The sequence below is a fragment of the Varroa jacobsoni genome, unplaced genomic scaffold (genome assembly GCF_002532875.2).
Source record: "Varroa jacobsoni isolate VJ856 unplaced genomic scaffold, vjacob_1.0 scaffold_159, whole genome shotgun sequence".
NCBI classification, from domain to species: Eukaryota; Metazoa; Arthropoda; class Arachnida; order Mesostigmata; family Varroidae; genus Varroa; species Varroa jacobsoni.
This window is the reverse complement of record NW_019213061.1, coordinates 121,002-136,180: the sequence shown is the minus strand read 5'-3', so window position 1 is coordinate 136,180 and position 15,179 is coordinate 121,002. Positions and strand designations below refer to the sequence as shown.

At 37.9% G+C, this 15,179-nt stretch overlaps 2 protein-coding genes across 4 annotated transcripts in view; both read right to left on the bottom strand.

Annotated features, from left to right (window-relative positions):
* LOC111270380 (cell adhesion molecule Dscam1) overlaps positions 1–15,179 on the bottom strand; it is a 185,641-nt gene that overhangs the window by 106,283 nt on the left and 64,179 nt on the right. The window lies entirely within an intron of this gene.
* LOC111270502 (zwei Ig domain protein zig-4) lies at positions 5,162–7,568 on the bottom strand. Its single transcript, XM_022850759.2, has 2 exons — positions 5,689–7,568; positions 5,162–5,480 (listed from the first exon to the last, which is right to left on the bottom strand). Exons 1-2 carry the CDS (start codon positions 5,777–5,779, stop codon positions 5,197–5,199), a joined length of 375 nt encoding a protein of 124 aa, XP_022706494.1. The 5' UTR covers positions 5,780–7,568; the 3' UTR covers positions 5,162–5,196.

Here is a 15,179-nt window from a genome sequence, read left to right as displayed (position 1 = left end):
GAAAAAGTTCAAAGATAATATGAATATTTACCATGTTTTTAACTCACCCAATTATGCGAATATTTCAATTATTTCGAATACGAAGCTTTTGATAGTAGGGTTTTCTGATCGTATTGTAATACCGAGCTCGTCGGTTAGTGTTTTGGCTTTACCTCTTGCGGATACTTCAATGCTACATTGTAAGAGCAATCGCAGAAACACTATAACGAACGGTCTTGTAAAACACATATTAGGTAGACACATTATCTTTCGAATTCTCCCAAAACTGGTCGACGCTTAACACTCGTCTGAATTCTAGTGTGCTTATGTCCTTATAGATTTTGATGCTTGAGAAACGCTTTGAAGTTACTCTGCCTCCCAGTGCAATGCCCTTGAAAGCGTGGCTAAGGCGCCAAATTTCGATTTGAGATCCAACTCTTCAGCCAGGGCATGACAGCGCGGATTACATAGCCGACAACCAGCACAGACGAAAATTTTTGCACTATGTACAAACAATTTTTCCTGGATTTTCCCATTATAATTATAGGCGTCATAAAGCATCATTCATACCTAGTGCCTAACAATTCTGTTTCTAAATGACAAGCTTTTTTAGCTATATATTTTCTATTATATATATATATATCACAAAGTCTTTTTATGTACTTGCATGTTTATATTAATATCATATTATTGCTACGAGAGTCGTGTGAGCATATTTTAATCCGTATTACTGTATCACCGCAAAGAATTGAATGCCGTTTAGTTAACAGTGACTGGTGATTGACTCTGAGATTCCTGCCTCTGAGATTGAGAGGCAGTCGACAAAGTCCTTACAGTTTGTTTGAGACTTAATAATACTAATACTGCTACTTCTGTTTACAATAGCGATTGTACAGAAACAGTATGATCAATCTCGATCCAAGAATGCAACTCAAATTCACTTGAACGTCTATAATAATGAAAGATTCTGTAGAGCTCAATTATTTGATTAACATTTCGTTTCGATAATTATAGAATGCTCAAAATGTATATACCTATTTGAACATGTCGATCAAATGAACTTTGTAGAATGTGATAAAACGGCTAGTTCAAATGCTTAAAATCCCAGTTGTCATCTAATTAACCTATAGAGCAAGGTGAAAGTACTATTTAATTTTTATAAACTCATGTTTAAACTTGATATCTGTCAAGATTTGCAATTTTTTTTTAATTTGTGTATCAAACATTTGCTAGCCCACTCACGAATCGTGTCTCATCTTAATTTTCAGCTCGCGAGGCACTCGAAGAAAAGTTTTTCGCAATGCAATTGTAGTTATCTGCGTGTCCGGATATGTCGATATCATTTACGATACAAATACACAGAGTGTGAAATTTCGCCACTTTTCGTTCATAAGAATGTTACATTGTCACCTCGAAGCGTCCATCGATTGAATCTTACGATTTCACCAAATTTGACTGTTTGTAACTAAATTGTCTTCAATTCGATAAGAGACTACGGGCTTGCGTTAGCTTGTTGTTACCAATGTTCTAAAGATGAATTATTGATCTTAGATATGAGATGCTGATGAGATATAATAATGGGGTGTTGCAATGCAAAGTATCTAAAAGTATCAGAATTGGACATCTTTTGATTCAGCCGATGCCAGATTAGCAAAAAACAGTACCAGACAGAATTGCATAATTCTCCTGCAGTGAACATCACAGCATTCGGACATGCACACAGCCCGTCTTTACATAAACTGCAATAGGAACATTGCAGATCAAGAGACGCTACGGAGTAGAGAGTGAAGTGAGGTTACGAAGTTTCGCTAACAGAAGGGTACTACGAACAGGCACGAGGCTACGGCGCCACAACTTAAATAAGCAGTCCAACACGATATGAAGGATACAACATGAACCTCGTTAAAGCGCGTAACATACGGAAGTTTCTTAAGTAAATTAATTAAATCTACGGCCCTAAGCTATCTACGCAGATCATTAGAATTGACACGGTAGTATTAATCTACGTGTCCGAGCTATGTGTCGGTCTAGATTGTCTAAGAATGATGGTGATCGCTAAGTCGATAGTGGATAACAAACAAAAACTTCACCTGATGTCTACAGTACAGATCGGACATCTTTGGACTAAGAAGGTAAGGTTCTGACTCGTATCTAATCGCACTCCTCAGATAAACAGTTGTGAAAATATCACTTGCACGATATACTTGTACGGTACGGTGCTCTAAGTATTTTAGTAGTATAAAAAATACAAAAATTATACTGGAACTATGAAATGCTCGTGATTTCACAGTGCTGTGTATTTTAGTAGCATTCTGGAGAAACTCTTTCATTGATTACGTACTTTTATACTGAAGCAAACATTCGTCAAGTTCACTATGTGCAGTTGTGTATAAGAAGTACGTATTCTAAATTCGAATTAATATAGCTTCCGCCAGATAGAGTTATCACTAGCCTTCTACCCTTAAGGTGGCACTTGTCCGATCTTCGGATAGGCGATTTTTAGCAATGCAGATGTACAGCCCGGCGTCACCTGCTGTGACCTTTCGCACAGTGAGTACTGTACTTTCAGGCCCACTTAAAATATGGAATTTCGAATTGGCGTTTGTTATGAGATTGTTGTTTTGTGTCCAAGAAAATGTGACGTCCTCTCCAGTTGACAGACCGCACGTAAAGCGAACCGTACGACCTGCTGTGGCAGTCACGTCTAGCATGCGATCCAAACGGATCATATCTACGATAGAACAAAAATTCGCACCCACTCAGACACATTTACCTGCTCCTATATATCTAATCAGTGAGAATGAGAATCAAACCGAAACATTCTTCCAGTGATCTATTCCAATGTCATCTATGCTTGGAGTTTGGAGCCGTTAGGATTAGTATGCTATTTGTTTAAGGAAATTTTCAACTCGAGGGATAATTTGGATCGGAAACATTGTTTAGTATTATATTAAAACGTATCATAGTTTTATGCTCAAAAAAGCCGAGTAGACGGATATGCTGCATAATTCAGTTTATGCACGACAGAACCTACGTAGTACGTGGAAAGTTCGCAGCGTAAATAGGAGAATCTGCTTGTAAAACATGAGTGAATTAACCGAACGCAACATTCACTCACCAACTGAAAAAGTAGCACATACGTTGTATCCAATTAGCAGAACGATCGGCGACAACACACATGTTTCAGTCCGCATTGTTGGCGATACGGACTCACCCCCACTCAGATGATCTACGGGAGCAACTGGCTACGCAAGCTTCCTGAAATTCTATTGGTAGTGTTTAACAGTCTAGCTAGCATGATTGCATCTGTAGGGGAGCGAGGCTATGGCGGGATAGTAACACCCAGTAGGTGTACTGTATAGCATACAATGAATAGACGGCTTTGATCAAACTCACCAATTACAAATCGATGGAATAGACTTTGAAATTTATTTCCATAAATAAATAATGACAATTTTTGTACATGTGATTAGGAAAACCACCGCCGCCAAAAATCCTAATAGACCTTAAGTGAAACAAAAAACATTTTTGTATTAGTGTTTAAAAGCACGCCTCCGAAAACCCCGGTAAAAGTCGATTAGTAACAGGATTCCATCACTGAATTTTCCGGAAGCCCCAGAATTTTGACTGGTGGCAAACAAAAATATCGTATTTAAAGGGTCCGCTTTAAAACCCTATGCCGTGTTTAGTTTTGGCTAGCTTACTAAAATCGTCGTCAGCATTCGCAAAATGCTACCTTTCACTAAACAGTTATATGCTGGTAGTGTTTTCTTTCGAACTAGCTTACTTGATTAACGCAACTAAATGTTAAGCCGACACTGACCCATTAAATTCATTAATGTCAAAGGCCATAAAGCCTATTGCCATCGAATCCTAAGCCGGATATAAATCCGGCCGGATAAATAAGTTTAGAAAACAGCGTTTATCAAGTAAGATCTTATGGAAATAAGGGTTGGCAGGGACTAAATCGACTTTTTAGAACAAGTGATCACCTTCAACAAAGACTCGTCTTTCCACTCGTTCTTCAGCCACTCTGTTACTACCCAAACAGGCATACATCCCCGAATCCTGACTGGACACTTTACTAACACTTAATATTGAGTTTTCGTCTGTAGGCACGATCGTTATTTTGTCCCCTGGCTTTAGCATGCGGCCATCCTTGAACCAGGAGAATGAGACGTCCTTTCCTTCAAGTAAGGTGCACGTGAGCACAAGAGATCTGCCTGATTTCACCCGATGCAGGCCTTGGATGGTTAGTTGAACCATTTCTGGATGGAGGAGAGTTACAGATTCTTATACATGGGTGCGTGATTTGTTTGACGCCTCAAATATACGAAATTTTATATTAGAAAAAATAGTATTACGACAGTATTACAACGATTTCATGTATTTACAGTGGCTCACCCGATGATGCTGCGAAGAGTCCATGGAGAAATGTTGAGCAAATCAACAAAATCACTATGAACACCATATTCCGAGGGACTACCGTATGAAGATACATGACTCGTTAAAATATCGAACCGCGTCTAGAGACGATTGTATGCCCTGGGCACGCAGCTTAACAGTGTCTGATTGTTACCCTACAAAGGGATGCCATTTAACAGGCTAACTCAGATCTACGTTCTCTTCAGTCGATGGGAACGAGGCTAGCGCGCGCAGATTCATCATTTTCTGAATATTGTAAGCACTTTTAATGTAACTTTTAAATGTAATTTGTTACTTTTAATGTGTTAACAAATCCTGAACATTTTCGCCTATTTTTTGTTTATTTGTTCAATACAGTCAGAACGTACTTCAGATGAACGAAACTAGCCATTATACTTCGCTTATACTTAAAATACCTTATTGCAAAGGTTCTGTCTCTCTCGGTCTGTCAAAATTACGAAAGCTTTTGCAATATATAAAACCTTCGAATACAGTCGTGGTGCGACGATGCAAAATTACAGCTACAGAATGATATTGCATCGCAAAGTGGTGGGTAACAATTGCATAGACGGTGAGATTTTATACTATATGTAATTCAATAGATAAATGTCGGGCCAGTTTCAAGTCTTTTTGATAATCATAGAATTATAATAAATTAGGATTTTAATCAAAAGCTTAGTACTGTTTTGCTTAGATTAACGGGTTCTTTTGTGCATGAAAACACAGCAATTCTTTTTTTTTTGTTTTTAATAAGATGTTTCTTTTTCTTTTTGTAACACCTAAATAGTGCCACTAGCCTTCAACCCTTAACGTAGCACTCGAGCGATCCTCGAATAAGCGATTTTTAGCTATGCAGGTGTATAAGCCGGCGTCCTTGATTGTTGTTTTACGTACAGTTAACACTGTACTATCCGCTCCGCTTAGGATCTCAAATTTTTCCGAATTTTTCGATACGACATTACTGTTGTGCGTCCACGTGAACTGTACATCTTTTCCAGCTGATAGTCCGCATATAAAGCGGGCTGTTCGACCTGCTCTGGCTGTTACATCCTGCATACGGTCTAGACGAACCAACTCTACAGTTGACACATCATTCATCACTCAATTAGATTCATCACTGAATCGTATTACGCAGAATTAACTGCATGTAAATAAAGTCCAATTTGTACCTCAGCCAATATAAAATGGCCTGGCATTTTTGGTCGACTATGAAAAAACAACCAACTCATATAACGTAGAGATAAAGTCTTGGTACTAAACTTTCATGATGAAATATTGACTTACCAATTGTTACAGAAGGGCAGATATTGTATCCACAGAGCACAATAGCAACAACTAACGACACCAAGTGCATGTCCCACATTATGAGCCACATATACAACAGCCATGCGAACGTTGTAGGGTGAACTGTTAACACAAGCTTCTTGTACGGCTTGGTTCTCGGTTTGGATAGCCCGAGCCTCGTTCACACATTGCTCGTAATGCGGCCGAGGCTATGGCGCCACATTGCAATTTAAGTAATAGTGAATCATCTTAGCGCAATATTTTCAAGAAAACGATGTACTGCAATATCTTAGGACGGTAATTATGTCGTAGACACTGAAAAATTTACACATGTTTATCAAATTTCAACAACGTAGACATTATCCCTCCCGTGCTATTATAATTATTGACTGATATTAAAAAAGCGACAGATTGCTCAGCCCGCTGAAATCGATGACTTTGGTAGTACAGGATACTTACATGCATTCTCTACATAAATAAGCGCAGCATATTACCAGTGGAGTACGATTACATACTTGTCGTAATTGGGCGATATTGAACTTACCGGTTAAGTTTATTAAGTTATAGAATATCTTAATGCTTAATTATCTGTGCGTTCTCCCAGCAACCCTTATATGCAAGATGTGAACGGGTACTCGCTAATAGTTTACTGATCGTTTGTTAGATACTTAATCCATAGGAATTCTAGTTCTTTAAATACCGACCTTTGAATATTTAATGGCAAACTTAAACTTCACAAGGTATTGGGTAGCGATAGTAACTTATACAATTGAATCCGTTGGGAATAACATTAAAATTTAGAATTTATACTTGTTTACAATAGCACTAAAGCTACGTTTTAAGCAACAGTTTGCTTTTCTACTATAAATTCAATTCCATTATAGGCAATAACTCTTAACGTTTTTTTCGTAACGTCTTAATTTTAATGTGTACGGTTATGGAGACGTAAAGAAGTCGTAGACAAATGCGGTAATAAGTCAATATACAAAGTGCTATAACGAAAACCAAAGAGTGGTACCTTTGAAAGTAATATTTTTTTCAGATCGTTCGTCGCACAAGTCTCTAGTCCTGGTTAGATATATGGCTGATGTCCAATCTCGAGCTTCAGCCTGTGTGATCTCGCAGGCCTTATTAGACGGCCATCTACGAGCCAACAGAATGAAACATACTTCCATTCGAGGGAAGTGCAAGTACGCCTAAGAGATCTGCCTAATTTCAGACTTAATACTTTGATGAATGGTTGCTAAAGGAGAGTTATCACAGTGCTTCGCGTATCCACATCGTACCCTTGTGCTCAATAAGCATTTGACTACATTTCTGCAGCACATATATCCAACTCCATATAAATTGGAACCGTTGATTAAAAAACCTTTACCAATCTATTTTCCGATACCGCAACTTATCTCAGGTTAAACCACCAAGTCACAACATACACAGCCTTCCAAAAAATTAGAATCTGAGGCATCGTGCGCATCACTAATGCGGATCGACCGATACCCAGAACGAGATGCATCGTAGACTAATTCTACGGCGCATCTCGTTCTGTAATAGCATAAATTAAAATGAACGCCAATAAAATTGTGTTCTTACTGCTGTGACGGGTCAGTGACGGCAACGAGGCCAGCGCACGGAATTTAGTTTTACCACGATAATTGCTAAGTGTTGTGAGTAAACTGCCGTCGAAACATTCCTACTCTCATACTCCTACGCATAAAAGCTATGTACTAAACGCAACAATGGGTCCTAAACAAATCCGTAAAATATGTTTGTATCGCTATAGTAGCATATTGTAATTATGACGAAACTCGTCGCGAAGGTAGTCGGAACTAGTCTAAGCGTGAAAGGGAATTAACAGAGTTTTTCGGCGTTTAAAATCAATTACATTTTTAATACTCTTTGACGATTATCATATATATAAGCAGATAGTTTTTTGACATTAAAATGTCAGATAACTTTTTTACATTAATACTTAAAATTTTGTTAACAACAAAGCATTACCGTTTTTTTAGCCCATTAATTAATCTAGGATTAAAATCTGGAATTAATTTATCTGCAGAAATGCTTAATTAGTGATCTAAAAAAACAGTAATGCTTTGTTTTTAATAAAATTAAGTATTAGCATAGAGAAGTTACCTGACACTTTTGTATAGACAAAAAGCCACAGAAATACTTTCAGTTACCGTTTACATGAGCTGCCAGTCCACATCTCATTTATGTGTATAGTGATGCAACGAAATGAGCACCTAATTAGAACGACGCAATACGTATTATTAATGTATCAATGTGGCAAACACCGGGATCTGTTTAAATTTTAGTTTTCAGAATTTCAGTATTGCTCAATGTAACGTATACTCGAAAAATTATGTATTTTCACCTTCAATTGAAACCATTTGCTCCATTCTTTGTTCAGCGATTCCGTTACTTCCTAAACAGGCGAATGTGCCTGAATCCTGGCTCGATACCTGGTTTATGCTCAACATTGAGCTTTCGCCAGTGGCAAAAATGACCACTCGGTTCCCTGATTTTAGCTGGCGTCCATCTTTAAACCAAGAAAACATGATGTCCTTTCCCTCAAGGGCTGTGCACGTTAGCACAAGCGATCTGCCAGACTTGACTCTATGCAAGCCCTGAAGGTTGAGTAGAATGGATTCTCCTAATAGATAAACCACAGAAGCTTTTAATAATTCAACCGGATTCATTTATTGTACATTGCTTGCACCATGAGCAGTTCTGTCGTGAACCGAAAGTAAAGAAACCTGCTCTTACCCGATACGGCCAAGGACGATGAGTACATCCAAATGAATCCGTACACAAGGTTCCAGTAGGGCACATAAGGGCACATATTGTTGAAATAAAGTACGTTGTCGAGAAATTACAACCAACAGCACACATAGCCATGTACGTACCCTATCGCAACTGGCAAAATGCACTCGATAAAGTGGAACCGATAGATTCATGCGTACATAGCCTTGTTTCCAAACTTCTTAACGGGGTAACAAGGCTAACCCGCCAAATTCGTATGGCTTTAAAGCAGACTACACGTTCACAGCCCAAAAACTTGAAGAAAAAAGAGAACACCTGTATCTTAACAGCGAAAGTTGCTAGTATAAACCACAAGCCCATATATGTACAGTGTATTCTGATCGATTTATGCTGTAGATCGCTAAGCTCTAAGCTGTGTTAGCTCGCAGAGAAAGCCACGACCGTTTATCGAATAAAATGATTTGTGAAAAATGAAACGCAATTCATTAACTGTGTAAAGTTCTCAGCTTTAAATGAAGCTACCTTTGATACCGATCTGCCGATGAATATGTGGCATAATACGCAACATATGTTTTTCAAATCTTTGTGCAATTTCCTTAAAATTATCAACTAACGCTAGCAAGTCTGTAATCGATGCCAATAAATAGAACTTGTTTCGTTATTTTTTCAGTTAAATCATTTTTCATCGAAGAAAGCGTCTTCTAATACGCTGTTAAATTTAGCATTAGATTTACTATATAAAAAAAGGATAGCATTATTATGTATTAGAGCGTCATGATTTGACTTTTCTCTTTGGTTAAGGTGCTAAAATAAACTACTTAGTTTACTGAAAATATTGCAGTAAGCGTCTAGATAAAATGGACCTCCAATACGCAATTTGATTTCGCTTGCCGTAGGGTCGCTTCTTTTGTCTCTAAGGAAAAGCAAATAATTTGAAGCGTCACACCACAAATTATTGACAGAACTGTTTAATTTTAGTTTTAAGTAAATGTTATTGATTTTACGGAACATTTTTTTTACTAGTTCTTGTCCAATCGTTTAAGACCATGCCAATCAGCTTTCTTCCGATTGACTCGGTATCACTACCATACGATACAATATCCATGTCAGCCTACTGATGAAAGCAGAGTAGTGTTTGTTATGAATAAGTTTATCAATATTTTTATCGCATTTCGAGCAACGTTTGTAGGTACTTTTCTTGAAATTAAATGTAAGCAAATTGAAACTAAGTGAAATTATATAAATAATTTTTCGAGAAAGCTCTAGACGATCTGCCAACCTCGTTGGCACATTGGGTTCACACCTTTCCTTTTGTCTCGCAACCTTTCTAACCAGATAATGTTTTTTCAGTCGATTTTACTCGAACGTTTGGTTTCACGTTAGTGTCACAACAAAGCTCACTATTCTCCTTAATGCGATTTAATTTTCAAATCTCGATCTAGCAGTTTACTCGTCTAAAAATCGAACTGCTTTAAATATAAGCCAAAAGATTGTTGTTATCGAAGCGACTACATCATTTAGAGGGAATTTATGAAAACGTTATGTGATCAATTTTATCACTCATCATTACCTTCAATACTGATGTCTTTTTCCGTTCGTTCTTCAGCAATTCCATTGTTAGCCAAGCAGGCATATTTGCCTGAATCATGGTTAGACACTTTGCCGACTCTCAACGTCGAAGAATCATCAGTCGGAAAAATTACTATCCGATCATTGGGCCTTAACAGACGCCCGTCTTTAAACCATGAAAACGAAACATCCCTTCCCTCAAGCAGAGTGCAGGTAAGCACAAGAGACCTTCCTGATTTTACTCGACTGTATCCCTGAATACCGATCTGGATATTGTCGACTAAAGCCAATGATAAATCAGAAAAAGATTAATTTGAAACAACCGACGTCTTGATGGTAGTACAGGATCCTCGATTACTACAGTCTGTCCTGAATTTGATTTCGAACTTACCAGCTGATACTTGCTGTATACAATATCCAATAAAAGCCACACTTAAATGAAATAAGCCACATCGAACAACACAGTTACAAGTAAACCATATCATCGTTATGATTTTTGCAAGCTTAGTAGTGATGGCGTCCCCTGACGGAGTTGTTGCCAAAACAAATACAACAGAAATAGCCTCTTCATTAGAGCCACGTAGCCTCGATCACAGCTGACTTGGGTGATGGGATGCGGACTGGGGCGCCAAATTTTGGATACTTTTTAATATATCGATGCTCGTACACTCCTTCGGAACGACGTTGCGCAAGCATAAACGTAATTTATGAGCAGCACTGTAATGCTCACTTATATTCTCCTGTACTACATAGATATTACTTATATGGGAAAGACTGCCGCATAGGCAGCGAAAGAAAATTAAAAATAGGGGAATAATATACGGATATCGGGTTGGACCTAATATAATCAGTTGTTTACAGTGTTTCCATGGTACAGACTACAAACTGAATGAAACAAATGAGTGATATCTTTTAAACGCCTATGTGTTATCGCTAATTATTATCAAATTGTTATTACATATGTTAAAATACATTATTTTTTAACCAGAAATAATATATTCCGATGCAAAAATATAGCTTATTGAATATTTACGAACTTATATTTTGAATAACTAGGCATATCAAAACGATCAAGCAAACTTGGACTTCAGAGATCGCGCTTTGTGAAGAAACTTTCGACGGTGTATCTTTATCTGTTCGCTCTTTGACCACACCGTTGCTGCCCAAATAGGCATATGTTCCTAAGTCATCATCATTATTAGAAACATGGCTAATCTTTAGCATTGAACTTTCATCGGTAGAAAAAATTGGTATTCTTTGAACGGTCTTCAATAGGCGTCCATCCCGTCTCTCAAGCAATGTTCACATGAGAATGGACCTTCCGGACTTTACATGGTTATAACCCTGCATGCTGAGTTGAATTGTATCTGTCGATAATATCAATAATCCATTCCAACGATTGACTCAGATTTCTGTTAAGCATTCAGTTTAATGTTTAGTATATCGACGTTTCAGAAACCTCAATACTATTGCCGAGCGATCAGTCGTATAAAGCTTACCGCTCGAATCGCGAAGTACAAGGTATCCAGTTAGAATTAGAAGCACAACCGAGTCGGCATTGGCCTCTTGCAGGGGTCGTCATTAAACGGCCTACGGTTACGATACCCTCGTACGGAAGTTTGAGACGCAAAGAGATGCTACGTCGCGGTGCCCAACTTAAACTGCCAGATTACAGAAGCAACCAGAGAAAAATCGGTTTGGCCTATCTTGCAATGAAACTGAGTAAAAATGAAAACGACATTATATTTACGAGTTGCAGTTGTTTACCGGTCAGATTTGACTATCGATCATATACAAGAAAAAGTATTTTAACAAGTAAGCGGTCAAGTTGCGTAGCTGTTTTTAAAGTACACATTTATCGCTAGTTTACGATTACCACTGTAATATGGAGACATAGTCATCCATTTTCCATCGTCCTTATATTATTAATCTACAAGTCGTAGTTACTGGTCAAGTCATCATATATCTTGCTTCTTTGCCATGCATATATATGTGTATATATATATATATATGTGGTAGCGAAACGAACCATATACAACTTATTGTATATAAGCTTCTCTGGCGAGCCAACTGTTCACACCAGACGGCCTAGTTCTACTACAGATACGTTACCACCAGAACTTGGAAGTGGAATTACAGAAATTACTATCGACTGGCTTTGTATCCAAGCAACACAGGTCGTTTACATAGGGTCGTATCGCAACACTCCCCTAATAATCATACCATACTCGCTCTCAACGAACTCAAATTTAAATCAGGCATAATCACAATTTGACGACTATCGACATTCTATTGAATTTATTGCGTTTTCTACAAGTGCTTGAAAATTCTTTTTTAGTACTTGTTCGATTAATTATTACTAAATTCAATATAAGTTATCCCTAATTAGTTAGTCCCCTAATTAAGCCGACTATACGTAATTCGGAAGAAGTTACGGTAGTATCAATAGGACTTTCATTACTAATCAAAACATCCTTTTCTGTTCGCTCTTCGGCGATCTCGTTGCTTGCTACGCATGCGAACCTGCTAGAATCTTGATTGGATACATTGCCAATCTTCAACACTGAATTTTAATTGTTACCTGTTTATCGAGTTTTATGATCAATCTGACCTTGAATCAAAAAAGGTAACACTCTTGCCATCGGTAAGGGTGCATATGAATGTAAACAAGCTTCCCGACTTTACATAACTCTTTCCATTAATGTATAGGTGAATTGTTTCTGTTGATGGTATCACTTGTTACGTTGAGAATTTACGCGGTTTGATTCTCTGAGAGTACATTATGCCAGTACACAAATTTCAGTCTCGGATAACGCGGTATTTTATGAAAAATTCAAGTCGTAAAAAAAACTATTGTCTCTATTTATATATCTATAAAAAGTATTGGGTACAAACACATAAGGCTTACGACGCAAAAAAGTATCGCTGTAAACCGCGTTTATGGTTTAATGAATTCTACATAAACATAGTCCTACATTTCGACCAAGCGAGCGCGTTGACTGCTTGCGAACAAAGTCTGAATCGGCAGCAGTCTTTCTATAATGTGGACATTAGCTACGTTGTCATAAGTGATGACATGAAGGAACCAGATTAGCCCGACATTATTTGAATTGTTTTAGTTTAGGATTGCCTTTTAGGTGCTTTTTTTAGTTTTAGAATATGGGCATACATTTCTTAGGCATTTCATTCCCGGTGTTGCAATCCGAACTTTAGCGGTAACAAGATGTGCTAGCTCGGTACCTTATCTCTATTGAACCTTCTAAACGTTAGTTAAGCATTTTCAAAGACAGCATAAATATTGTTCCTTTTCGACTAAAATTTGACGATGTAAGCCACTATTGGTATAGCGATCGCATAGAAAACGCAAGGCTAAATATATTAAGAAAGTATTAGTGAGAGCAAAAACCATAGGAGCTAGCAGAAATTGTAACATAATTAAATATTTTCGTTCTGTATATAACATGGTGTTGGCTATAAGTACAGCGCTTTGCATCTTCTGTTGATTAATTCAAAGGCCGCGTAAGTCCTTTAAAATTATCTCGTCTGAAATGGGTAGATTCTGACCACAGTATAGATATTAGCCAATCGTTTTCTTAAACGATTCTATTTCGGTGTCCTTTTAGCCAACGAGTAAAAAATACGGTCGTACTGTTCAGAAAATTTCTACCATATATTTCAGGTGGTCTAGCCTCCACCCTATTACCAACTACCATCAAGCGTTGAATTTGTTTCGATTCTTTTTTCAGCCACTCTACTATTGGTCCAACAAGCATATCTGCCAGAATATTTAACATGGAACTTTCATCCGTGGGAAGTCGTCTGGCCTAAGCAGGTCTAAGAAACCATGAGAATCCCTCAAGAATCGTTTGCACAGTGCAAGCGACCTTCCCGATTTCACACAGTTGTATCCCTGACGGATAGCAATCTGGATTGTACCAATTAAACGAGAGAACACAAGACGTACTTTTTAGAGGCAATGAACAGTTGAACATACATCTAGGATCTATTCAGGTAAGGCGTAACGACAACTTCGCATTACTAATACCCCAGCCGTCTGCTCGGCTGCTTCGACCCGACGTCCATAGAATATCTCAGTGCTTAGTGTCATTCAACATGGTAGGTTAAAAATCACGGGGTTCATTACTCGCGTGGAATTTCTGGCGCCGTATGATTAATATGCAACTTTATATCCGACGAACCGAACATGACTTCAGACTAAGCAACACGCCGACTGTAATACTATTCAATTCAATGTTCTATGAGTAGTCATTTTATTGAAATGGGGGTATGGCGACAAATTCGAAATTTTTCTCAATCCTCGATAAAAATTTCGATCGAGATTTAGATATAAGCTGACCAAGCGCAAGACCCGTTCTTTTAGTCAGCAGATATTGATAGTTGACTAATCACTATTGTTAACTCTATAGAGTAGAAACTTACCGCCAATTATTGCTACACTGATTCTCTACAACCTAGCCATATCCTGTATACCGAACAGACACATTTTAAGGTTAAATAGCTTTTTTTCAAAAAACAAATTACTGCATTTTACTTTTACCGTATCTTAAAATCCGAAAAATAGATTTCAGAATCGATATTGTATTACCGCAGGCAGGATTCGCGGCATATCTACGCTAATAATGAAGCACTCTTACAGTGGTTCCACTTCAAAATTTTCCATAAGAAAGTTCGTAGGTTCTCGTGGCGCGAGGTCAATTTGTTGCTAAGTTTGGAAACCGATATTATGTAGTGTTCAAATAATAATAACATATTTATTTAAAAAAAAAAATGATTAATTTATACGCCTTTGATTATGAATTTAGGTTTACTACCTTCAACGGAAATGTCCTTTATAGTTCGGGTTTCCGAAATTCCATCATTGGCAAGACAGGCGTAAGAGCCCGAGTGTTGACTTGTCACCCCACTGATTTGTAGTATTGAGCTAACCTTTGTTGGAATAACAGTAACCGCACCTCCATGCTTAAGTAGGCGTCCATCTTTAAACCATGAAAATGTTACGCCGTTGTCTTCTAACAATGAACATGTGAGAACAAGCGTTTGACCAGATTTCACCCGACCGGGCCCATGGATGCTGAGCTGAAGATTCGTTCGTTCCGCTGACGCAGGATTGTTTACCATTTTTTAGATTATCGAAACGA